General features: G+C 40.2%; 1 protein-coding gene across 1 annotated transcript; it reads left to right on the forward strand.

Moving 5' to 3' along the window:
* The first annotated feature begins 2383 nt into the window (after positions 1–2383).
* Positions 2384–25026, forward strand: SLC5A7 (solute carrier family 5 member 7). Its single transcript, XM_063393557.1, has 8 exons — positions 2384–2568; positions 9710–9823; positions 12690–12845; positions 15460–15608; positions 19150–19293; positions 21082–21235; positions 23212–23429; positions 24170–25026. The coding sequence occupies exons 1-8, from the start codon at positions 2391–2393 to the stop codon at positions 24791–24793; spliced, it is 1737 nt and encodes a 578-aa protein (XP_063249627.1). The 5' UTR covers positions 2384–2390; the 3' UTR covers positions 24794–25026.
* Positions 25027–25241: the final 215 nt, after the last annotated feature.

A 25241-nucleotide genomic window follows, 5' to 3' on the forward strand; every position in this document is an offset into this window, starting at 1 on the left:
GGTCTCATGCACACAATCAATTTATGAGTGCACAATAACAATTTATTGCCCGTGAGGCACATAATAAATGGCTGGGCCTAACGTGGAGTGATGTGCTCAGCAGTTCGTGAGCAGGCACACAAAGCTGCTCTGCTAGCCAAGCTGGCCAGGCAGTTGGCAAATACGCAGGAAAGTGCCAGCCCTTGGGCCGTTCTTTGCAGTGGGCTGAGCTTTTGTGAATTACCGCCTTTCTCCTCTCTGATCTTACACCTTCTCATATTGCAGTTTTCCTCTTGAATTTAGGATGATTTCAGATTTTCTGCTTCTAGTTGTTTTGCCAGTAGCAGTTCTGTACTCCTGTGGGCCCTTATTTCTACTTTTCAACTTGCATGAGCCAATGGTCCATGTTAACTGCTTCTCAAGAGTGGACAGAGAGTGCCACAGATCAGCATGACCTTTCCTTTGTCAAAAATGGGGTAAGGGCATATGTGGGTCCTCTTTGCAGGTGTACCCTTATTCTCAGTACTTAGAAGCTCCCTGTCCAGCATCATTTGGAGACAGACAGCAAAAGTGCAAGCACAGGAAAGCTGGTGTGACCGCAGTTCTGCAGGTGAGGTTTATAAGAGGCATGGCAAAAATGGAGTCTCCCAAAGAACTAGCTGTCCCAGATCTGGGAAAGGCCAATGCATGTTCAACCAGGTTTGGACGGGAGGTGTGGCAAAAGATGGTCCTGACCAGCCTCTCACAGACCATACCCTGGCTTGGTGCTTGCCAGTGCTAGGCCCAGGGGTGGCAAGGAAAGGCTGCCAGAGAGGGTGCACAGAGATCACCTTCCCTCTCCCTACCTCTGCTCTTTTCCCTTTCTCCATCGCTCTTTTCAGTATGTCTTTATAGCTCAGCCCTTTCTTTCCTTCCTCTTTCCCGTTGGTTCAATATGATCCTGTTCCTTCCTGCCTCCCCTCATTCCCTTTTGTCTTCTCACCTCAATTTCACTTCCCAACCCCGCTTCCCTGCCATGACACGACAATCAGTCTCCCTTGAGTCATCCTAGCTTCCCCCCAACGTCCCCTATCACTCTGACGTCTTTCCCCCTTCCTCCCCCCAGCTCTGACGGACGCGGTCCTCTCACCCCACTGAACCCTCCTCCTTTATAAAGGGATTTTCCTCTTTTTAATCCTCGAGACCCCCGTCGCAGCCTCAGCGCTCGGCGCACCGTCGGCACCGCTGGCCAAGAGACGATCTTCCCTTTGCTCCTTGCCTCCCCCCGCCAGCGGGAAAGCCCCGGGCGGGGACCAAGCTCCGGGCAGGGACGCGGCCCCCGCGGCTCGGCCCCGCCACGGCGCCGCGGGATGCGCGGGGGCTGCCGGGCGGCGGCGGAGCGCAGGTGGGCGCGGGCGGCTCTCGCTCCCGACGGCGCGGGGCGGGCGGGCGCTGCCAACGCGGGCGCGGGGCGGGGGCGCGGCCGCGCAGGGCGGCCCGGCGGAGCGCGGAGCCCCCGGAGGGAAGGAGGTAGGTAGGGAGGGAGGTAGGGAGGGAGGTAGGGCGGTAGGGCCGGCCCGGCCGGCTGCTGGCCCCGCCGGCGGAGCCCCGGAGCCGTCGGGAGCGCGGACGGGTCCTGCCGGCGCGGCTGTGCGAGAGCGAGCGCGGAGCGGCGGGGCCGGGATGGGGAGGGGGCTCCGGGAGAGGCTGGGCACGGGGCTGCCGCTGTCTGCCTCGCTCGGGAGTTTTCCCCGGCTGTAGTTCGTGTACTTCAACATTTCTGCCTTCTGACAGCTTGTAAGCTTTGCGTTTGCTTCCTACATTGTGAGAGAACAGATGCGTTTCATGCTGGACAATTAAATGCTGCAAAAAAGAAATCGCAGACTTTAAAGTACGGGAGATGTTACAAGGGGGACAAGACTCAGCATTCCAATACAAACACTTAAAAGGTGTGGTTTGCTGTTGTAGCTATTACTTATACGTCGTTCAAGTATTACTTAAAGCAGTCTTCAAAACAGAGATTTTTGTAATAGTCCACATGGCCAAGATCTTCTGTCTCGTGTACCAAACTAGTCTGTGACTGAAAAGTTCCCAGACATTGGGGACTTGGTGATACCAAAATAATTCAGTGCTCAATATCTGACTTCTAAGGATAGTGTAGCTTCTGGCCACGTCATACATTCCCCTTTGTATTTAGAGACTCCAATGACTGGTTGTTGCTCCACAGGCGTTTTAATTGGCATGTGACATTAATCTCAATTACATCTGAAATTCTCATTTCAGAAATTCACCGGAATAGTCTCTTTAATGACCATCTGAGGGGTTTTGTGCACTGATTCTAGAAGGCAGGCGTGCTAAAAGCAGACCTATTATTGCATTCTCTCCAGAGGTCTTAATGAAATAGCGATAAAAGAAGCAGCTGGGACTTCAACATGGCTTTCCATGTGGAGGGACTGGTGGCCATAGTTGTCTTCTACCTGGCAATCCTGGCGGTAGGGATATGGGCTGCTTGGAAAACCAAGAACACCGGCAGTGAAGGAGATCGCAGCGAAGCTATTATAGTCGGTGGAAGAGACATTGGTTTGCTAGTTGGTGGATTTACAATGACAGGTATGTAAACAAACGCCTTTTTGTTTCCTAGCCAGCATATAACTTGTCAGATATCCATCTGAATGAATTGCAATCTGTGTGTCGAGTAATGCAAAATGGGGAAAATATATATATACTTTTTATCCTATTAAACAGCCAAATGTAGCTTCCTCATAAAAACAACAAATAATTGTAAATCTTAGAAGAACAATATATATTCATGAATTTTCATATATTTTCGTTCCATATTCATCTGTAGATCAGATATGTTTGGGACAAAAGTATGGAATTAATATAGATTAATTAGAAAGTTTTAAAATAACTGTTATTGCTTTTAAAACTGTCCATATTTGTGCATCATTCTTGGGTTTGTTTAATCTAAATAAAACAAAGTTTGAAGGGAAAAAGATTGGTGGAAAGGGGAGGGTGTACAACATAAATTAACTTTCTAAAATAAAATTGGCACAACTCCAGACTTGTAGTTGTACAGATTTCAGCAAACTTAGTTTGTGGATTCTTTAAGTTTCTTTTTCAGCAGCTGGACAAAATAATGTATTACTCTGAATAGTAGATTCAGTACGAAAAGGCTGGGTGAAAGAAGAGCTCTTCACTGATTTTGTAAACAGTGCTCTCTAACTCCCAGAGCCAGTCAAACCAGCCATCTTACCTGGGTAAATAAGATATTTACAATACTGTCCAAAATCTCAAAACTTATATTATGGTATTGGAACAAAAATACATTATAGGATGAGTGCATTAGTCCACCATTGTATTAAGGCAAATTAATTTTTACGCATGCTTCTTTTTTATGTTGTTATTCTTAATTTAATCTAAATCCTATTCAGTAAAAGCCCTTTCACTTGTCAAATTGAATTTATCTGACTACATTTATGTTTTGCTGTTTTGCCCTCTTATGCTTTCACAATTGTCTAATAAGGAAGAGCCAGGTAAAACTTGGGCCAAAACTCTGCATTCTTTATTTCAGATAAATTCACATTCTTTTGCAGGGGCACTTTGCTCATTCAAAGATAGAATATTTAGATATTGAGTAAAGAATGTTTGTAAAAGTCAATAAAGTTTAAATACAGTCAGATGTTCTACTTTTTGCACTATGCTGTAATTTACTGTATCACAAATCCATCAGCTACTGGTGTATAAGATATGACGAGAGTCTGCTCATAGCAAGAGCTGGTTAGACTGCTTTCTGCTGAATTAAGTGTTTTCAAGAGCACTGAAACCAGAATATTCTGCAGAAATATTGGTTGCCACAAAATAATAAACATTCAGTCAGGGGAGTTGAGATGAAAAAAGGCATTTCTCACGGAAGTGGCTACGACTAACGGCTTTGTATAGAAGATACAAATTCTGGTCTCCTTAATCCTGTTTTGCAGGAAATTTTTGTGTAACAGCTGAAGCACAGATGAGATATGAAGTGGAATTTCCTATATCTCAGGCATGTTCTGTAGCCACCACAATTCACTCACACACATGTTCATCCTCTATTGTGCAAGCTCTAGAGATGGCACAGTATCTCATCTTTGCAGAGTATGACTGATCCCAAAGCCTTCAGGTAGCTAAAACTGTCATGGACTTTATACTGTCAGGGCTGAAACCCTTTTTTCCCTATGCCTTCCTTAAATTTGGCAATTAAAGCTTGATGTGGCAGCAAACCCACATTTTCAGTCATAGCAAACCATGCCTCAGACATAAAGCAAGATCTGGGCGCAAATCTGCTGAGCCAGTTTTGTCTCAGTGAGGCTGTTTGGGGCACTTGGTTTCTAAAGTCATAACAAAACAGTTATGAAAGTAAGCTGATGAAAATCCACATTAGCTTCTACAGGTTGATAATTTTTACAAAATGGACACATTATTCAAGGGCATACTTTTTAAAAAATGGTTGATGCTGATTTTGCACCTCACAAGCATGATTATTCACAGTACATGACTATTCCAACATCACCTTTATAATTTTAAGGTTTAATTGTCTAAATATAAATTAGAAAGCAAAGCCTACCCCGCAAAAGGAAAACAAGAATTATTTTAAAGATCTCCAGAAAGGATGTTGTTTGTATGTACATGAAGCACTTTGAATTATGAGATAAGGCCTTATTCTCTCTTTTTTGCCCGAGACAAATTCTACAGTGTTCCGTGGGTGTTGGCTATGAAAGTGGTAGAAGTTTCTAGGGTTATTTAGTGGAGAGGATGACAGCACTTAGCCTATAAATGTAAAATAAAATTCAGAACATAAGCATCGAAGTCAAGATTCCAGAGTAATTGTAGCTGATTTTCTAAACCACATCGAAAAATCTTAAAGCACTACCTATGAATAACAGCTGTGCATATTTTTGGATATACCTTATGATCCTGAAGAAGTAAAAGCTGTATCAACCAGCTACTGCTGAACACAAAGCCTGTTGAGGGTTCAGTGTGTCTGCAAGTAAGAAAACAGAAGGAGTGAAAAGGTTGAATGGTAGGTGGATCAAAGCAGCTCATTTTAAAATGAAATAACATTGTACCATGGTAGACACATTTAATCTGTGTATAATTTTTACATAATTATAGATTAAATTTTGCATTGAATACTAGTCTTCCTCATTTTCGTGAATGAATTTTTTAAGAAGTGACATCTACAACAAAATTGAATCTAATTTTATTTTGGTGATTGAGTTTAAACCTCAAAGGAAAAAATTGAGATTACATAACTAAATGCTCGCAAACATGACTTGAAAAGTCTAAAAATCTACTGATCTAATTATTGCACTTTAATTGGATAGAGCTACGTACCCTTCCAAATGAAAAAGAAGTATTACAAAATTCTATTTTATTCAAATCCTTGGATCAGAATTTTCATTTTACATAACTTGATGAGTTTATTAAATAATTTGAGTGGTCAGACAAGGAATTGCTCCTGAGGAAGTGTCAAAAAGTTTGGTTTCCTACAATATATCAATATGTACCAAGAACTCAGAGATCAACTCCTGTGTGTCTCACAAGAACTAGAAGGAAAATTGCATTCCTTACGCTCAGTATTTGTCTGATCATTTCTTACAGTGCATGTTTTAAAAGGATGTTGGTATTTGCTGCTTTTTTTTGTTGTTGTTCTTCAGATGTCAGACAAAGAGAAGATTAAAATAGATTACCACATGAATGCTTCCATAGATTATTATATCTTGTATTTCTTTTGGCTGATTTAGGTAAAAACAAAAAGAATGTCAGCAAAAATAAAGAGATTAAACTAACTTTAAATTGTGGCTTAGCAAATGAGGATCAGAAAATTAATATCTAAGGTTGAAATCCCATCCTATCTTATGCCTTTATTTCATTTCTAATGTGTTTACCTGTGTCAGTGTATGTGCTGACTACCCATTCACCCCTCAGAAAAAGACATATAACACCTTTCTAGAGCTCTGTGGTCCTTGACAGATGTTCCAGAACAGTCATGTGCACAAAAAAATTGATTAGCAGCAATTTTTCAAACCCCGATTCAGAAATCAAGAAATAAAAATAATTGCTAAATCCTTCATGTCACCTTACACAGCAATATCTGTCTGCAAGGCAAACAGTGGAGGGTAATGACCCCTACAACATCACACAGAAGGGAATTGATTCGATCTCCTCCAGAAGAGAATAAGGGAGCTAGGCATGGCATCTAAGTGCCCCTTGGAGAACCTCTGTAGCAACTGTTGGCAAATCAATGCTGGAAGTGGAAGCCCCCTTCACCACAGCTGCAGCAATGTTGGGCATCTGTCCTTGACTGTGGGATATTATTCCCACCTGTAACCAAGTATATAATTAATACAGAATTCGTATTTATGCATTTTCTGGGGTAAGAGACAAATATGCTTCTCTTTATAAATATTTACTTTTTTATATTGTATACAGGTGGTTATTCCATAAGACTATGCTGCTTGAGACACAATAGGCAACACACATCCCAGGTAGGGAGTGGTGTCCCTCAGGGGTCCATACTGGGACCAGTACTGTTCAACAGCTTTGTCAGGGCCATGGACATGGAACTGAGGCACTCTCAGCAGGGTTGCAGGTGACACCAAGATGAGTGCAGTGGCTGACACTCTAGAGGAAAGGGTTGATACATACAGATGTACCTGGCCCAGTGTAAGTGGCCAAGTGTAAGATCCTCCATCTGGATCAGGGCAAACCCAAACATGGATACAGGGTGGGTGGTGAGTGGATTAAGAGCAGTCTTGTTGAGAAAAAGGTAGAATCACAGAATTGTAGAATTGTAGGGATTGGAAGAGACCTTTAAGATCATTGAGTCCAACTGTCAACCCAGCACTAGCACTGTAACCCCTAAACCACTAAACCACATCACCCAGTGCTAGATCCAGACAGCTGTTAGACACCTCCAGGCATGGTAACTCCAGCACCACCCTGGGAAAGCTATTCCAGTGCCTTACCACCCTAACAGTCAAAAATATTTTTCTAACATTTAATCTGACTTTCACCTGTCTCAGCCAAAGACCATTTCTCTTGTCCTTTCACTGCAGGCATTGTAGAAGAGACTGGCCCACATCACTACATCCTCCTATCGTGCAGCTGTAGAGAGCAATAAGGTCCTACCCTTCTCAAGACTAAACATACCCAGCTGCCTCAGTTGTTCCTCATCAGACATGTTTTCTAGACCTTTCACAAGCCTTGCCACCTTTTGCTGGACATACTTCAGCACTCAATGTCCTTTTTAAAGTGAGGGGCCCAGAACTGGACACAGTACAGGTGCTGAGTACAAGAGGATGATGTCTTTCCTGGTCCTGCTGGCTGCACTTTTACTATCCTGTAAAGGCCAGGATACCATTGGCCTTCTTGTCCGCCTGGGCACATGTTGGCTCAGGTTTAGCTGCTGTTGATCAGCACCCCCGTGTCCTTTTGCGTTGGACCATTTTCCAGACACTCTGTCCCCAGCCTGTAGCACTGCCTGGGATTGTTGTGACCAAAGTCTAAGACTCAGCACTTGGTCTCATTGAACCTCATGCAGCTGACCTCAGCCCACCTCTCCAGCCTGTCCATATCTTACACTCCTGGAGATCAACACTCTGACCCAGCTTCATGTTATCTGCAAATTTGCTAGTGGTAGACTTAATCCCCTCATCCAGATAATCAGTAAAGACATTAAACAGGACTGGACCCAACACTGATCTCTGGGGCAGGCTGAGAGAGTTGGGGTTGTTCAGCTTGGGGAGGAGAAAGATCTGGGTAGACCTCATAGCAGCCTTATAGTATCTAAAGAGGCTTATAGAAAAGATCAGGGCATGTTGTGACAGGATGAGAAGTAGAGATGGGGACCTGAAGGGTAGATTTAGATTATATATTAGGAAGAAATTCTTTACAGAGGATGGTGACCCACTGGAGCAGGTTGCCCAGAGAAGCTGTGGATGTCCCATCCCTGGAAGTGTTTAAGGACAGGTTTGACAGGGCTTTGAGCAACCTGGTCTAGTGAGTGGCATCCCTGCCCATAACTGAGGGGTTGGAAATAGAGGATTTTTATGGCCCCTTTCAACCCAAACAATTCTATAATTCTAGAACTCTGGTAAACAAAGTATCATACTCCCCTCTATCTTAATTCACACTGTCAGGAGTCACAAAATCCCAAATGTTTGACAACTTTTTATGTAGATTATGCCTCCTTACTCTTCTCATTAAGAATCAGCCTTAACCCTTCTTCCGCAGATCATCCCATGTGGGCGTCACTCACCTCTCATCTCTGTAGTACACAAGAGCTCCTGATAATCAAAAATCTACTTGTAAAAGGACTCCTTGGGTCACTTATTTTGTTTTAGTCTTTCTCTGTGTGCACAATCCTCATAAAAGTCCATTATACCATTTCCAACAACAGAATGGTCCTGTGCTTCAAATTGTTGAAAGGGGGACAACTGTAATTCTCTGGTTGCTGGAGGTCTTTGATTCTAAAGCCATGGTGCAATTCAGCAAAATACCCTCCAGTAGTACTTGAGAGATATCACAGTCAAGCGGAAAAGAGTTGTTATTTAGCTCTTAATGAAATTTCTTAAGGAATTTTATTAAATTTTCTTAATTTGTTTTTCTCTCCAATTGTTTGTCTTAAACACAAAATCAAGTTTGCTTTTATGGTGGTGGATGATGGGAAAATTCTGAGGAATGTTTAAGGAAAATACATTTCGAACTATTGTGACTTTTTACACAGAAACCCTAACTATTCTCATATGAAAAAGTAAAGGCTTCTCACACAACCCAAAACATCATTCCAAAAATCTAGGACTTGTAATGGTCCGTCTGCTCTTGTTCAAACTGTAAACTTAGATTTATAAAACTTACTCGTTATACAATAGAGATAAAAAAATTACATGGAATCTGCAAACAGGAAGAAATAAACTTTATTGATTTGTTATGAAGTATTTTTGCAGATGTAATGACAAAACATTTCTGTGCTGGAGTTTTTCTCTCACATATGCTGTTGATCCCAAATTCTCAAATGTAGAAACTTCCCTTAAAGGCAGAGAATCAACTCATTAAGTGTTAGGGGCTGGTGTATTAAAAATAATGCTTTTTGGAGAACAAGATAAAATCAGAAATATTGGAGACAGAAAATATCCTTTATGGAATATGGCTCAAGGAAGTGTAAAATAAATGAATCAAAGTTTAAAACTTACATAGCAAAAAAGAAAAAAAAAAACTCCATAACTCTACAGAGAAATATTTTGAGAACTTAGAGTTTATTAATATGCTTCATGCAGCAACAATTTGAAAATTAACAAGGTTTAAAGGCTTTTTTTTTTCCATGAAGGACCTGGTAATATTGTATTCATTACACTTTTGCTTAATTTAAATGTTCCTCTACAGACTCCCCTTTATACCTCTCCTTCATTTGTGCTAACACAAACAAAATAGTAAATAAATCATGAGGAACTCAGCCCTCACATCTTCACTGACTATACAGAGACTTAGGCACTTTGATGATTGCCTCAGTCCATTTGACTTCTTTTTTCATATGCTTAAGCTCTAAATTCAAATTAGGGTTGCCTTTAATGGAAGGATGCCATGCCTGGCTCTTGTATTGGTCATATAATAAAAAATAACCATATCATACATAATGACAATTTTATTATACAATGTGTGAGCTTTTTTTTCTTTGTGGACATTAAAGACTTTTCCATCTCTTCCTTTTCAGCCACATGGGTTGGAGGAGGTTACATCAATGGGACAGCAGAAGCTGTGTACGTCCCAGACTATGGTCTAGCTTGGGCTCAGGCCCCTATTGGATATTCCCTTAGCCTGATTTTAGGTAAGCAAAGACTAAAATGAATAGTCTTTCATTTTAAAGAGATGTCAGGTCCATTCTTTGAAATGAAAAAACTAGGGTCTGATAAAACGTTGCTGAGGTAAACTGAATCCCTTCTGCTGGTACACTTGGCTATTGAAATATAAAACAAAACAGAAAATCTCTATAAATATTTTGATATCTCAAGTGTCCTAAACTCCTTGTCAAGACCTATTTGATTATTATAACCATATTCTTCCGGGGGGGTGGGGGGGAGGGGGTAGAGGGTGGGGTGCTGTGTTTAAATTATCAATACCAAATTTTATATATTCAAGTTTTTTTAATTGCCTATATGATCTGGAACCTGACCCAGGTGCCCAGGTACCAGAGCACCTATAAATCTTGGAATTAGACAAATATCCTTTTGGGTTATTAAAGTGCTTCTACTTTATAGATATCTCCACCAACAATCTAGGTAACTTTTCTAATTTTGTATTGGAAGTATGTATCACATATTTCCTTAGACTGGAAACTATTTCCTTAAAATTGGAACATGCAACCTCTTAAATGTAGTACAAAACTCTAAATCACATTTTGGAATGCAAATGCAGAATCCCGATCAGGCAGCGTCAGAGTGTAAAATACAGGCAGCATTATAAGTTTTAATGCTGCAATAATGATGCAACTGTTTTAAAAGCATGTTGTTACAGAAAAAAAGATCCTGTGTTTTTCATATTTCCTTAATGTGACTGATATACTCACTGTGCTAATATTACTTGACCTCTCAGTCTATTCTGAGTGTATTCTCAGGGTCCTCCTACCTAATTTGTCCCTTTGTTTCATTTGGTTCCTTATCCAGATCCTCCTTCCCATTTTATTTCTTCCTATACAACTTCTTTTCCTTCCTCTTTCTTTTTTTCCACTTGAAAATGCTTTCCATGGGCCTGTCCTAGTGATCCTCACTTCCCAGGCAGAAACTCTCCCCACTGGAGGTGTTCCTCTCTGGCATGTGCAGGCCAGCTCCAGTTCTGGCCGTGGTGGCCAACCCTGAGAACAGCCCTGTCTCCTGTAAGGAAAACGGGACTGTCTGTGCAAGTCTGCCTGGAGATCAGCTGTGTCACTATGAGCTCATGAGGGTCATGATCCATTGATGTCATTAACCAGCTGTAAGGAATGGAGTCACAAGCATCTTTCTAGCTCTCATCTTCTGCAGAATTGACACAAATTAAATATAGTCCAGAAGAGATAGCCTCTCTGCTTGTTTTCATCTCTTTATAGATATCCAGACTTGTTTTCCTGAAAATTATAATGGCCACTGTGGAGAAAAGAAATCTGTAAATCTGTATGTGTAACCATGTATTTCTCTGTGGAACACAGAGGGGAAAGAATTTCTGTAGGCATGATCTGTACATGAAGGTTTGAGGGGAGAAATCCTTTAAAAATCCTTTAAAGGATTTTTAATCCTTTAAAAAAAAATAATCAAATTGGTAAATTCAAGGCTGGGAGAAATAGTAATGTTTCATAATGCTTCAGACAGGAAGCATTTAAGATTGATGTTATCTCCCTGTTTGTTTTCCATACAATTTTATTTTCCTTATTTTTTCAAGAAATTTAGTTTTAAAGGTTAGAATACCTCCTATTTCCTTTGACAGGTGTTTGAACATCCTAATAGATTACAGGTTTTTCTTCTTTCTTAATTTTCTTTTGCAATGATGGCATAGCAAGTAGAATAGGAAAAGGATCCATTACCAAACCAAGAATCACCAAAAAAAAAGAAAAAAAGCTGAAGGGATTCTTCATCTACCTGCCTAAACACAGCATTCACATAAGCTCTATAAATTGGGATGACTGTGTGTGACCCAGTACCTTCTGTTCAGGGAACTTGATGAAATGAAGAAATATGAGTTATATAAGGCAATACATAGAAATTTGGAAAATCTTCTGCACAATACGATGAATAAATGACATATCTTGTCATGAGGAACCTAATTAAGGGTTGCCAAATGCCATAGAGTACATCTTTTTGGGAACTGACAGGGTTTCCAGTTCATTTTTATACCTTATACAGCAGTTTTACTGTGGTAGAAGTCTACTTGGATATAGTCATGTGCAGATCTCAACTACACCATTTTCCATACAAGGGCTCTTTCAGCTTTCCTGAGATAGGTCTTTTTTTTTTTCCCAAGATAGAAAGAATTTGAAATGGGGAGGCCTTTGCACATTTATGTACATTTCCAGCCCATATACCAGCCAGGCAGAGCAGAATTGTGATATATCAAAATTCCCAAACATACATAAGTGAAATAACTGTGTGACAAATACTCATGGAATCCGACACGGGCAGAACTCAGAAGACCTCTGACCTATCCTGCAGGTGTAATAAAGTTGTTTCAAACATACATAATAAATCTGAATTGTCCTGAAAGAATCAGATTTGCTGTGTGTGTACTAGACCACATGTGAAATTCTGTTTCTGATTCAGGAATCTCAGACTTTTATTTTTAGAGTAGGACTGTGTGAAACTTCATGCAGGACTCTGGTCACAGGATCAACAGGATTAGGTGGAAAAGCCATTCCCTTAGACTAATCCAAAATTAGACAACACTCTGACAGCAACCATGATGGGACATTACATAAACTGAGCCAGAAAAAATAAGAAAAAGCCTTTTTTGTTGTTTATCAGTCTATAGATACTAATGGAGTGTGTGTGTTTAAGTAATTCTGTAGACATGTGTAAGAGTTTTCAGAGGATCTTTTAACTGTGCTTTTTACTTACACACAAACGGTATTGGTGAAATTTTTGTGTCATTAACTGACAATAAATGTTTATCCCTTAATGGTAATGCATTTCTGAACTGCAGCTGGTGTCTTACACTGTTTTTTCTTATAGGTGGTCTTTTTTTTGCAAAACCCATGCGATCCAAAGGCTATGTGACAATGCTGGACCCTTTTCAGCAGCTTTATGGAAAAAGGATGGGAGGATTACTGTTTATTCCAGCTTTGATGGGAGAAATGTTTTGGGCTGCTGCCATCTTCTCTGCCTTAGGTAAAGAATAAGCAGTATAAATATTAATTTAATACAGGTAGAAATTATGAAGAATATCAGAAATACATTAAAATTCTGGCTCCAAATGGAGAATTTTTATTTAAGCCAAATGATTAGGACTGTGACATTTCTAAGACCCATGCTAACTAGCAAATAAATCCAGTAATGTTACCCCTTTATTATTTCGATAAGGGAAAGACATGCAAAGTATCTAGTCATTTTCACGTGCATTTAAGTTGCCTCTTTTCAAAGAGCATGAAAGGATTTAGGAACAAATTTGTGTTAACAGTGAGGGTGACATAAGTGATTGCAAGTGCCTCTTTCATGTCAAATCTGGCCCAGCTTTTCTTTTACATCTCTGGGATGAGAGAAGCCAGTCAAAATTTCCCTTAATGATATGTAACAGCATTTCCAGTGCATCCATACAAAATAATCCTTTGCATATAGGAGATTTATATATACAGAACAAGAACATGCCACAACACAAATAATAGAAGTAAACCTGATGCTGGTCTATAAATTGAAGAATTCTTCCACTCTAAATGGCTTTCTTCTTGACAAAAGGAAGAAAATACTTTGGATCTAAGAAAGGATTTTGAGAATTAGTGAGACTATGCCTCAATAGAAAATCACTCAACTGACTCATCCAGTCCTGAAAAACAAATCAGCTTCCAGGGTTTTTAATTATATTTCAGGCCTGAATTTAGCAACCCCTTTAAGAACAGAGAAAGCCCTTGAGTTGAAGTACCAGTAATTGACTTTTACCAACTAATCATACTAATAATGCACATGCATGTGGTAATGCCTTCTAGCACAAGCTATTTTAAACAAAAATAAACTTTGAAGGTACTCTCCAACTGCGCTCTGATGAACTGCAAAGCAATGGGGAGCTTGTTTACCAGAATTCCATCACAAAATCCTTAAAAGACTAAGAAAAAATGCATGCTGAGGTGATAGGAGTTGAATAACTTGAAGAACACTCAGAGTATTTGGAATATTTTTGATTAAGGACAAGCCATTCTCTTTTATTTCAACACAAGTGGTGTGAATACCTTTCTAGATTTATATAACAGCTGACAGCTGAAGATTGTCAATGATTATAAAGATCATTGAAGATTTTGATTTTAACTATTCTGTGAATAATCTAGTTCCTTTTTCACAGCTATCCTCACTGATGATTGTTTAATCCCAGTACTCTTCACTACTTGCTCTTTATCATGGCTCTTTGCTTGCCAGGGTTGTAGATGGTAAACACTGGTCTTAAAGCTGTGGAAGAGGTCTGAACTTGTAATTCTTAAGCACATAAACTTTGAAGGCTCATTGTGCAGCAAAAGCCACATCTGTCAGCTCCCAGAAGCTCTTAAATATCACACATCATGTTGTCTTCTAAGGCCAAAATTCTTCCAAATATGTGCTCCAGAATATCCATCTACAATGACTGCAAGCACTAAAAGTTGTTGCAAGATGTTTCATTTAAATCATCCTAATTAGAGGGAGAGGAATATATTAAACAGGGTCTTAAACACTGCAATCACTTGAAATAGCTAATGCATCTAAGGAAATGTATAACCATCTCAGTAGCTGCTGGAGGGGCAGTGCAGGAGGACACAAGATACTCTTGAGGTTTCTTGAGTGCACTGGCAACAACTTCCTGACACAAAAGATCAGGAAGCTGATGCAGAGAGGTGCTCTGTTGAACCTGTTACTTGGACACAAGGAAGAACAAGTCAGAGGTGTAAGAGTCAAAGGCAGATTTGGCTGCAATGCTCATGAGATGGTGGAGTTCATGGTCCCGAGAGGAGGGAACAATGCAAATATCACAACTGCAACCACAGACTTCAGAAGAGCAGAGCTGGGCCTCTTCAACATTCTACTTGGAAGAATCCCATGAGAGACTGTCCTGGAGTCCAGGAGAACTGGTTGATATTTAGGGATCACCTCCTCCATGCTCAAGTTCATCCTAACAAAAGGGAAGATGTGGACTGCTGTTGAATGGAGTGAGGCACCTGGTGGCAAAAGATGTGGAAAAGGCTGAGATACTCAGTGCCTTTTCTGCTTAATTCTTTGCTGGTAAGACCAGTTTTTAGGAATCCCAGGACCTGGGAAAGTCCAATGCAAGGAAGACTTGCTGGAAGAGAGTAAAGTGAGGAAACTTTAAAATACACTGGTCAGACACAGTTTCGTGGGACCTCAGGGGATGCATCCTGCAAGTGCTGTGGCAGCTAGCTGGTAGCACTGCAGGAACATTCTCAGTATCCTTCTGAAGACTGTGGCAATCAGGGATGCGCATAGCTGGTTTTCCCAGACAGAACAAGAGCATGTAGTCATTTCAGACCTTGAGCAACATAAGGAAGTGCAGTTGGGACCCTTCTCTCCTCCATTTTGTAAGAACCTGCAAAATGACAGATGCTAAACTTAGACTGACAGGAGCATCTCTTTTCCCATTCCCTTAAATGTGCAGAAAGGGTGTGCAGAATATAGAGGGGGTGGATTATTAATGCTGTTACTAAGTGTCAGACAAGAACCAATATATGCAATTTAACAAAGGTGGTCCATCTCATCAGACATGCTGTGATGTATACACTAACACACAGTGCTTTGGTTTTCCCCTTAGGTGCAACTATAAGTGTGATCATTGACATTAATGTCAATATTTCAGTCATTATTTCTGCCCTGATTGCCACTATGTACACACTTGTGGGTGGGCTTTATTCTGTGGCTTACACCGACGTAGTTCAGCTCTTCTGCATCTTTCTGGGACTGGTAAGTTTGGCTTTTTTTGCCTTCTTTTGTCAAGGATTTTGCCCTGAACAGCTAGAAGTGCCAAGAGTGTCCTGGGGTGTACCAGGCACAGCATTGCTACTCGGTCAGACTCACAGAGTGCTGACTTTAAAAAAGTCTGCATTTGCATCAGTGTACAGCCCGTACTTTGGAAATAGTGCTGTCCAAGAGGTCTGCTTCTTTGGCTTTTTTCCAGCCAATCTGGCAATCCAACCACTCTTGCAATTTTCCTCTTGAGTATACATCTAACTCAGAATAGGACTGGTGCTGACTCCTTCCCTGTCTGTCTACAGGACTGTGACTCAGGTATTGGAAGGAGGCATCAGACATAGGAAGCTGTTGGTTAAGTAGTCCAGAAATGCTGTCACTGGACCTGCAGAGTTGATATTCTACTTCTTCTCTTTTCTGTGGTTGTCACCTACACAGCTTAGTTAACCTCCCGTTAACTTACTTGACTTTCTTGGGTTTTCCCTCATTTCCCTCCACCACCCTTGGAGACCATAACGAGAAGTCTCACCAGATGTCTTGGCTGTTTTAGAGTGGTAGTGTGAATACCCCTCATCAGCTATCAATGACATGCTGGTGGGTAGCCTTTTTTTTACTGCTGTTCTTTAAGCCCCATATTGGAAAACATCAGTGTGACAGGGTTCAGATCGCAAGGGTGCAATCAAAGAAGCTGCTGGCTTTGTTTGCCAGTGGCAGTAAGAGACAATCACAGGTGCAGAGAGCTGTGATATGCTAAAATAAATGGAGTGGCTCAAGATGAAGGAACCAAAGGGCACCTCAGGGGCCCGGCGTTCTTTGCTTTCCATAGAGTTCTTGTGCAGCTCTAGGGAAGTTGCTTCAGCCCTGCTTCAGCCATTGTTTACACAGGTGGTCACTAACCAGCTCTCTGTGTGTGCTTACTCTGTGGCACCTTACTGTGAGGACTATGGCCTTTAAGTGATTTAATGGAAGTGGTGCTAAATAGCCTGAAAAAGCAAATCAAGTTCCAACTGGCCACCTCGAATGAAAAGTTATTCCAGACCTTCTTCCCTCATATCTTTTTCTTCATCTGAACAGTAGAGAAAATACTGTCTCTTTCCCTAACATAAATGTTAATATTTGTGAAACATTAAGTTTTTACAGATGGCATGCATTACAGGAGTTCTCAAAACTGAAGATAAATCAAAGTACAGAAATTGTGTGTGATCAACTCATGAAGCACTAGAGAGCCTGATCCCATGGGAATATTAAAATCAGCATGAACCTGATGGGGGGATGGGAAGAAAATGAAGGTTGTACAGATGTCTTCCAAATGATTAGATCTATAGCTAGTGTTTAGCTAGTATAGATAGTGGGTTTTTTTAATTCAAGTTGGGCTCTTTATGTAATTTCCTCTTTGAAGTAAACAGCAATAATATAATGTGGAAGAACCCATATTCATGAACTCAAGAGTGTCATCAATGGGGCTGAAAAGTCAGTGTCTAAATGTTCATGCTCTAGGAAGGCAGGTTTAGATAAGATAGGACACTCTCACAGTAGACACCACAGCAGAGGATGACACAGGTTCAGTTATCCCAGCTTCTCCAGGCTCTGGAGCAGTTTTTACTCCCACTGTCACAAAGCTTTGCTGCTCCTTCCTCTAATGTCTGGTTTCTCACCTGTTCTTATCCAAGAAAAAAGGCTTGTTGTAATCACCCCTGTAGTTCCTTTCAGCCACAGCTTTTTCCTTAGGCTTCCATAACCTCTACCCCAGCCACTCCACGTGCATCTGTTCTCCTCTTTATGGTCTCAGGTAGTGTCTCTCCTTCCTTCCTGACCTTCCTGTACTCACACCTGCAATTCTCATCTCTTCATATTTATCTTGCCTGGAGAGACTTCCCCTGAACCTGTATCCCCACTATTAACTATCTCTTCAACTCATCTGTATTATTAATTCCCCATTCTAAACTCTATATTTTCCCAAATAATTCCCGGGATTAGTTCAGGGGTGCCATTTTTGGCAGGAAAAGGAGTCTAAATATATAGATGTAAATTATGACATCCCAGTAAACTGCAGGGCCAAAGAAAGTGTCTTGATTTGTTTTATTTACTAATGAAAAGGTAGTCTTTGAGACCATAAAGAGCTAGGTTACTCTGAGGAACTGGAACAGTTTACAAAAGCTCATAGTATATTTGCAATACAGTACTGATTAAATCCTGGGCTGTGGCATGCAGACTCCAGATGGACTTTCAGGCATATACCCTACTGAAAATCTCAGCAGAGTATGGCCAAACTACATCTCTTTAGAAGCTGGTCACTTTGAGCTCGTTTGACATTTGAGATTCAGAAACGGGAATAAAAAAACCCTGTTTGACATCCTTGTTTCCCCTGAATTTCTCAGGAAGGAGAGTATTAATATCTATTATTTTTGACAATATGTTTATTTTTTCCTCAAAATATCTTGAAGACAGTTGAAAAATTTTGGTGCTCTTTCACAAAAAAGGTTAGGTAGAGATTGAGAAGGGACTCTTTCTGCCCAACTGCTTAAATTGGCAAAGTTTAACTGAGAACATAATCTTAAGGTACAGGATAAACAGGCAGTGCTATAAAATATTCTCCATACGTTATTGCAATAATTGTGCAACAAAATGGAGGAAGATGTTTGACTTTTCCCCTCCCTGCTCCTGTTGCCCCTATACAATTTACCGTGATCAGTTGTGATTGTGGCAGTCTGTGTGGTTTGGGATATCACTGGATCCTTAAGGATGCTGTGCTTGTGATGATCTAGTCCATGTAGTGAAAACCTGGTTTTCACCTTGGTTGGAGCTGCTGAGTTTCTCCTCCACAGAAAGTCAGTGACTTACACAACTGCAAAATGACTTTGCAAGTAAATGCACATAAAGTCAGTGAAGGAATTGGACCTTCTGGCAGAAACATCACTGGGAAGAACTTTTTGCTTTAGATAAGAACAAAAGAGACTGAAAATGGTCAAGAGACCACGAGAAAACATCTGCAAGGCACAAAAGTGCTGTAACACTGGGCTAATATTAGTTCTAGAGGAAGAGAGATGAGGCTGCACCAACAGCAATCCTGTCTTTTCACCGTCCTTCAAGACTTAGTTTAGTATTGAATTAAAACACAAATTCCCAAGCCTTCCCAAGATGTGATGGCTTATGCCTGTATGCTGCCAAGTCCTGATGCTATTACCTAAACATTTGTATGTGAATATTTCTCTGCTGTGTGGTCCAGGAAATAGTGTAAACAATATATGAGGAGGTTAAGCAAAATGAAACAAAGATGTATAAATGTGTCTTTGCTGCTGATTTTGCAGTTTCCATTGATTAATTCTCTGCTCACACTCTCCAGGTGTGAGCTATCCACTACCAAGCCCTCTGGATTTCAGAGATGTTCCACCTATCTGTACATAATCTTTTTTCAAGTCATTTAGATAATTTGGTGTTCAATCTATAGCAAGCAAGAATGAGTGTTAACAATCAAATTTCACAGATTGAGAATATCTTCTTTAGACCTGAGCACATTGTTTCTCTTTGGTTACAGTGGATCAGTGTCCCCTTTGCCATGTCCCATCCTGCAGTAACAGACATTGGGCTCACAGCTGTGCACCAGGTGTACCAAGCACCTTGGCTTGGATCTATCAACTCACTTGACATTTACACATGGTTGGACAATTTCTTTCTACTGGTAAGTGGTGATTTGTATGAAGGAGTGAAGCATTTAAGCACTTACACCATGCTACTGTGACAGCTGAAAATAATAGAGTCTGGTTAAGAGTTTCTATCAAACTGAAAACTTTTACCCTCCTGACTCCTGCTTAATATTTCTACACATTTGAATGATTTTAGTGACATATCAGGCAGCATTGCCAGGAATGCAATTTAAATATCATCAGGCTGAAAGAGCTGACATGTTAAAATTAAATAAAAGTGTGCAGCTAATGCTTAACTGATGTCATTGTTGGCAGAGGAATTCATATATTGCAGAAGGCAATAAATACATTATACAAATGATTAAATATGCCTTAAGTAAAGGTGAAGAAAAAGCTGTGCAGAGATGGATGGCAGGATGGATAAATTCATACATGCACACATGCCAGAATGAACCAAGGTCTTTCATCATTTAATACCTGTATATTACAGCTGGGATCAGTGGTTATTAAGTACTTTCCATTAGAGGATCTAGAAACACATGCTAACATTTTCCATTCTCAGTGTCCCTATGCAAATTTACACTGGTTTTATTATCATATTGTACTTTGGGATTACATTTTCTGGCTTTTTTTAAAATCCTCTCGGCCAAAAATCTTCAGGCTTTTTTTTTATAATTGATCTATTTAAACACGTTATTTTATTCAGCATTCTCTCAGAGATCCAAAGTATGACATTAGCTCATGTGTCTGTGTTCTCTCCTGTAAGCCCAAAGGTTTTATTTCTGCTGTTGACCAAAGGAAAGTTCTGATATTGGCAAATTATGACACATTTTATTTTCATCTTGTCTGTTTCATTATAGCTCAAGAAATTTAAGCATTCTTGGAAAGCTTTGATAAAGGAACATTATTATCAAGGCAGCAAAGAAAAACAGTCATAAATAACAAGTCAAAAACCAGACTTCTCTGTGAAACATTCATTTAGTCCCTATGTGTGCATGTAGCTATATGAAACACCTGTGTACACAATTTCTGATCCAAATGCCTCCTGCCTCATTTAGTTTATAGAACTGGGTTATGAAATTTGCTTGGTTTTCTTTCCATGCTGTTTAGAGACAGACATTTGGTTAGTGAAAGTTAGTGGAAACTATTCAAATCCTGCTCTCAAGACAGAATTGTTAGCACTCAAGTTTCCAACCTTTGGTAATACTCTTTAGTGTCATATTTTGCAGAAATAATTTTAAGTCCAATCAGGATCTTCAGTTTCATATCCAAATAAAAGATAAGGGTTTTAACCATAAAACAAAACTTTTCCTTTTTTTTGGCTTTGTCTTCCATTTCTATAATGGAAATAATAATTTTTCTAATTTCTAATAATTTTACAGATTCTGGACTTCAATGTATATGGAATGTCTCACCTTCTGTAAATGACTACACGCTTTTACAAAAGAAGATATCAGAGACTAATTTAATTTTAGTAGAGGAGGAGTATTGGAGTGCAATGGGAAAATAGTACTTTTCATAAAGCTTTATCGAGTCAAAAGGCTTGGACTATGAAAGTGCAAAGTGTTGATGCTAATTGTATAAAAAAAACTGGTCTCAAAAATGGGATTTAAGTGGACTTACACAGGTTTGACGTTGCTTGTGAGAATGCAAGTTGCAATTTTTACTGGCTGATATGATACTGGCTGGCTGGTATTCAAGAAATAAATTAAAAAGTAGCAATATGGCTTTGAGCATTCAAGTGATCCTTGTACATGTTCTCTATATGGTGATAGTAAAATGATTCAGCTACCCCCAATCACAGCATGCTGTTTTGTTCACAGACATTAGGAGGAATTCCATGGCAAGCATATTTCCAGAGAGTTCTTTCCTCGTCTTCTGCCACATATGCTCAAGTTCTGTCATTCCTGGCTGCTTTTGGCTGTCTTGTGATGGCTATTCCTGCAGTACTGATTGGTGCCATTGGTGCATCCACAGGTAAATGATTAAAAATCAGTAGTACACTAAATGTAAAATGAATAGTGCAAAAAGTGGGTGAAAAGAAATCTCGTGTTAGATATAGGTGACATATAGGTTATAGGTGGCATCATTTTTCAGCTCATGACTCCTTCAACAGAAGACTATAGAGAAAAGTAATGTTACAGAATATTTCTCCCAAAGAAAATTCCTTTGGTAGGAAGTTCCTACCAGAGTGGATGAAATTAATAATTTTGTACATTCTAGATATCTACAGACACAATACTTCTATTCAATGTTTGCATTAGATTCTGGTACTTTTATCTGGTTGTAACAATAATAATGGGGAATGGCTGAGGGAGCTGTGATTATTCATCCTGGAGAAAAAGAGACTGAGGGAAGATGTTTTGCTCTTTACAACTACCTGAAAGAAGGTTGTAGCAAGGTGCATCTCCCACATAACAAGCAACAGCACGAGAGGAAATGGCCTCATGTTGCAGCAGGGGAGGTTTAGAATGGATATTAAGAAAAATGTATTCACCAAAAGGTTTGTCAAGCACTGGAACAGGCTGCCCAGGGAAGTGGTGGATTCACCATCCTTGGAGCTTTTTTAAATGTGTGTAGATGTGGGGATGTGTTATTGGTGGGCTTATGGGTGCTGGGCTAATGGTTCAACTCAATGATTTTAAAGGTGTTTTCCAACCTAGATGGTTCTCTGACTTATCAGAAATTTCTTACCTTGACCAGTATATCCTTGCCAAGTTTTTTTGTCATTGTGAGAGTGATCCCCATCACAGTGACTGTGTGGCTAAACTGTTAAAACTATTCTGTTAGAAATGTTTACATAGCTTTGAGCCCTGTCTGTTATCCAAAAGAGTAGTTGAACACATCACAAAAATACATGGATCACAGACTTATTTTATTGCATAAAACTACATTGATGAGCAATTTAAAGTTTATTTTAGAGACAAGGAAAAATGCTGAGCAGAACTGAATCTGCCTGACAGAAATTAGTGTGACACTGCCTCGCTGAAGTGCCAGCGGTCTGGCCCTAGTAACACTTTGCTCATTGGATGTGCATGAAAATGTTATGTCTTGGTTTGAAAGAGAGGTATCTGCTAGGAAGGGGGCAGGACCTCCCTAGAGATGGAGAATTCAAATCCCCTCCCTCCAAATTATTCTAATTTAGAAAATTAAATGGGCTTTTAGGCAGAGGTATGGGGATAGGAATAACAGTTCTTTACTAGTATATATGACAAAACAACAAACAAACAACAAGTAGAGCATTAGTAATAATAATAATAATAATAAACAGAAGCAGGAATCTTGAGGGCTTTCTTTCACAAAACCCGGGGCAGTTTGATCTTGGTGCCCCTGCAGGACTCCGAGAGGCCGAGCTGGGAGGGAGGAAAGTCCCGGGCCGGTGGATGAGATGAGGAGCTCTGCGCTGGCAGCTGGAGCGGCAGGGGTGTCCCGGCAGGGCTGGGCAGGGCAGGGCTACAGAGTAGCAGGGGAACCTCAAAGCTCCGAAGAAGCAGCGGTGGTGGGGGGGAAGGCTGGAGAAAGCGAGCTCAGCATTCCCGGGTACACAAGCAGATGACAGTAGATTTCCCAGGACGAGGCAGAGTGATGGCTGGGAACCCTTCCTGCAGTGAGGGGCACCTTGACTGTCTTCCCCGATGCTGAGAGCAAGAGTAACTGACCCCCCCAGCTCTTTTACCTTTCCCAAAGCTCCAGTTATCTCCCCTCTGAGGGAAACTCCCAGAGATTCAAAAACAATAGGTGTAGCCTTGTGCTGCCATGTCCTTCGACTACTCCCTTTGTTCTGGTTAAGCACTGTCGTTAAGGTTTCTTAGCAACTTATGGGGAAAAAATTCTGTAAGTGAAAAAGAGGCAAATTTAACCCCCAACATGTTGTAATATGCTTGCTACACGTGAAGTCAGGAGGTGCTGTGGCTGCTGCTGTTACTGATAAGTTCCTGGTGTCCATATTACAGCTTGGAACCAGACTGAATACGGTGTCCCTGACCCCAAGAGCAAAAAAGAAGCAGATATGATTTTACCCATTGTGCTGCAGTACCTCTGCCCAGTCTACATCTCGTTCTTTGGCCTCGGTGCTGTATCTGCTGCTGTGATGTCGTCTGCTGACTCCTCAATTTTATCAGCAAGTTCCATGTTTGCTCGGAACATTTACCAGCTTTCCTTTCGGCAAAATGTGAGACAATGTTTCCGTTTTTTACTTTTAGAGAAGATTTTAGGTGAGACCTTAATGAGGTGATACACAGACTATAATTTCATAGTGAAATACCTCTTTCATGTTCCTGCTTATAACTAGAAAAATAATTTAATTACCAACAGTATGTTGAAAAAATTGAAAATCATAAAAATAATTATGATTGTGACTGATGACAGAAGTGAAAAAGCTGGCTTGGGTGAAGGCAGCTGTCAAGAGTTCTCATGGAACTCCAGTTTATCCAGACAGCTAATTACTGTTGCTACAAGCATAAGTTCTACTTCAATTCTTCACAAAATTAGACATTTTTCTAATCTTTCATTTATTGGAAAATCATTTGGCAACAGAATGGTCTAATGAACGGGAGTTTTTTCTTATGAAACAGAGAAGAAGAAATTCTGATGTTGACAGGTTTTTTCTAGTTGAGCCATATAGTGATTCTATTTAAAAGTTATTTCTTACACAGCTGTTTTTTCTCTTTGGCTCATTATCAAGCTTTTTGCTATGTTCAAAGAATTACGTCTTTGGGAATGGCAACCATAACCCTTAGGATTTTTTCTCTGAACTTTAGATTGAAATAGAGATATTAGTTTGCAATTGTTATTGAATGAATCATGCAAAGCTTTCTTTTACAATTCAGTATTTTATATTGACTGTATATAAATGTAAGGATACATTCATAGACATGAAAATACACCTGACGCTGCCCTCTTTTTTTGCAGGCTTCAGACAGGGAAATTGTGTGGGTCATGAGAATCACTGTTCTTCTGTTTGGAGCATCAGCAACAGCAATGGCACTGCTGGCTTCATCAGTGTACGGGCTCTGGTACCTCAGCTCCGACCTCGTTTATATCATCATATTCCCCCAGCTCCTGTGTGTGTTATTTATTAAAGGAACCAACACCTACGGTGCCATTGCAGGATACCTCTTTGGCCTTGTCCTCAGAATAACCGGAGGAGAGCCGTACCTCTACCTTCAGCCCTTGATCTTCTACCCTGGCTGGTATCAAGATGACAACAATCTCTACATCCAGCGGTTCCCGTTTAAAACACTTGCTATGCTGACCTCCTTCTTTACTAATGTCACAGTCTCCTATTTAGCCAAATACCTATTTGAAAGTGGGACTTTGCCACCAAAGCTGGACTTTCTCGATGCTGTTGTTGCCAGATACAGTAGAGAACACATGGACAAAGCGACTCTTGTAAAAAGTGACAATATTGTATTAAATGAACTTGCACCTGTGAATCCACGACACAGTCTAACTTTGAGCTCAACTTTCACAAACAAGGAAGCCTTCAACTACGTTGATTCAAGTCCAGAACTGTCCAACACTGAAGATAATTAAAAAATCTTGTAGCCACAGGCAAAACAATGAGAAGGATATTCTACAAAGAATAGTAAGAAGCATTCTATCAGAACAAAAGCAAGAACTGGGAATAAAATGCCGCTGCACATTCTTTAAGTTGTTTCTAGGAGCAGGAACACCCTTTGGGAGGAACTCTTTTCTGCTACTATCTAATATGTTGGATTAGATCACAGAGTATTTACTAAAGTATGCACTCAATCCCATTCCTTCCATCCAGAGCTATAAACTGTACAATTAAAAAAATATTTAAAATTTAAAATATAGGTAGAACAAAATGTGCAACAGTTCTTAGTTAGGATATCATATGAAGAGATTATAATACAGCAAGTCTGAAATATTATCACTCAGCATTTTATTGGCATTAAGGGAAAATATATTGCCACAGCTATAAGTGATTTATTACTAAAGAGCTAGTTGCTTGAGCAAA

The sequence above is a fragment of the Prinia subflava genome, chromosome 3 (assembly GCF_021018805.1).
Source record: "Prinia subflava isolate CZ2003 ecotype Zambia chromosome 3, Cam_Psub_1.2, whole genome shotgun sequence".
Lineage (NCBI taxonomy): Eukaryota > Metazoa > Chordata > Aves > Passeriformes > Cisticolidae > Prinia > Prinia subflava.

What these genes read in the sequence shown, in the direction of transcription:
- SLC5A7 (XM_063393557.1), top strand. Translation starts at nt 2,391, where the DNA reads ATGGCTTTCCATGTGGAGGGACTGGTGGCCATAGTTGTCTTCTACCTG. An exon ending in TTCCCTTAGCCTGATTTTAG is followed by an intron (nt 9,824 to 12,689) that starts GTAAGCAAAGAC and finishes TTTTTCTTATAG; the next exon opens with GTGGTCTTTTTTTTGCAAAA. An exon ending in TGCCATTGGTGCATCCACAG is followed by an intron (nt 21,236 to 23,211) that starts GTAAATGATTAA and finishes TCCATATTACAG; the next exon opens with CTTGGAACCAGACTGAATAC.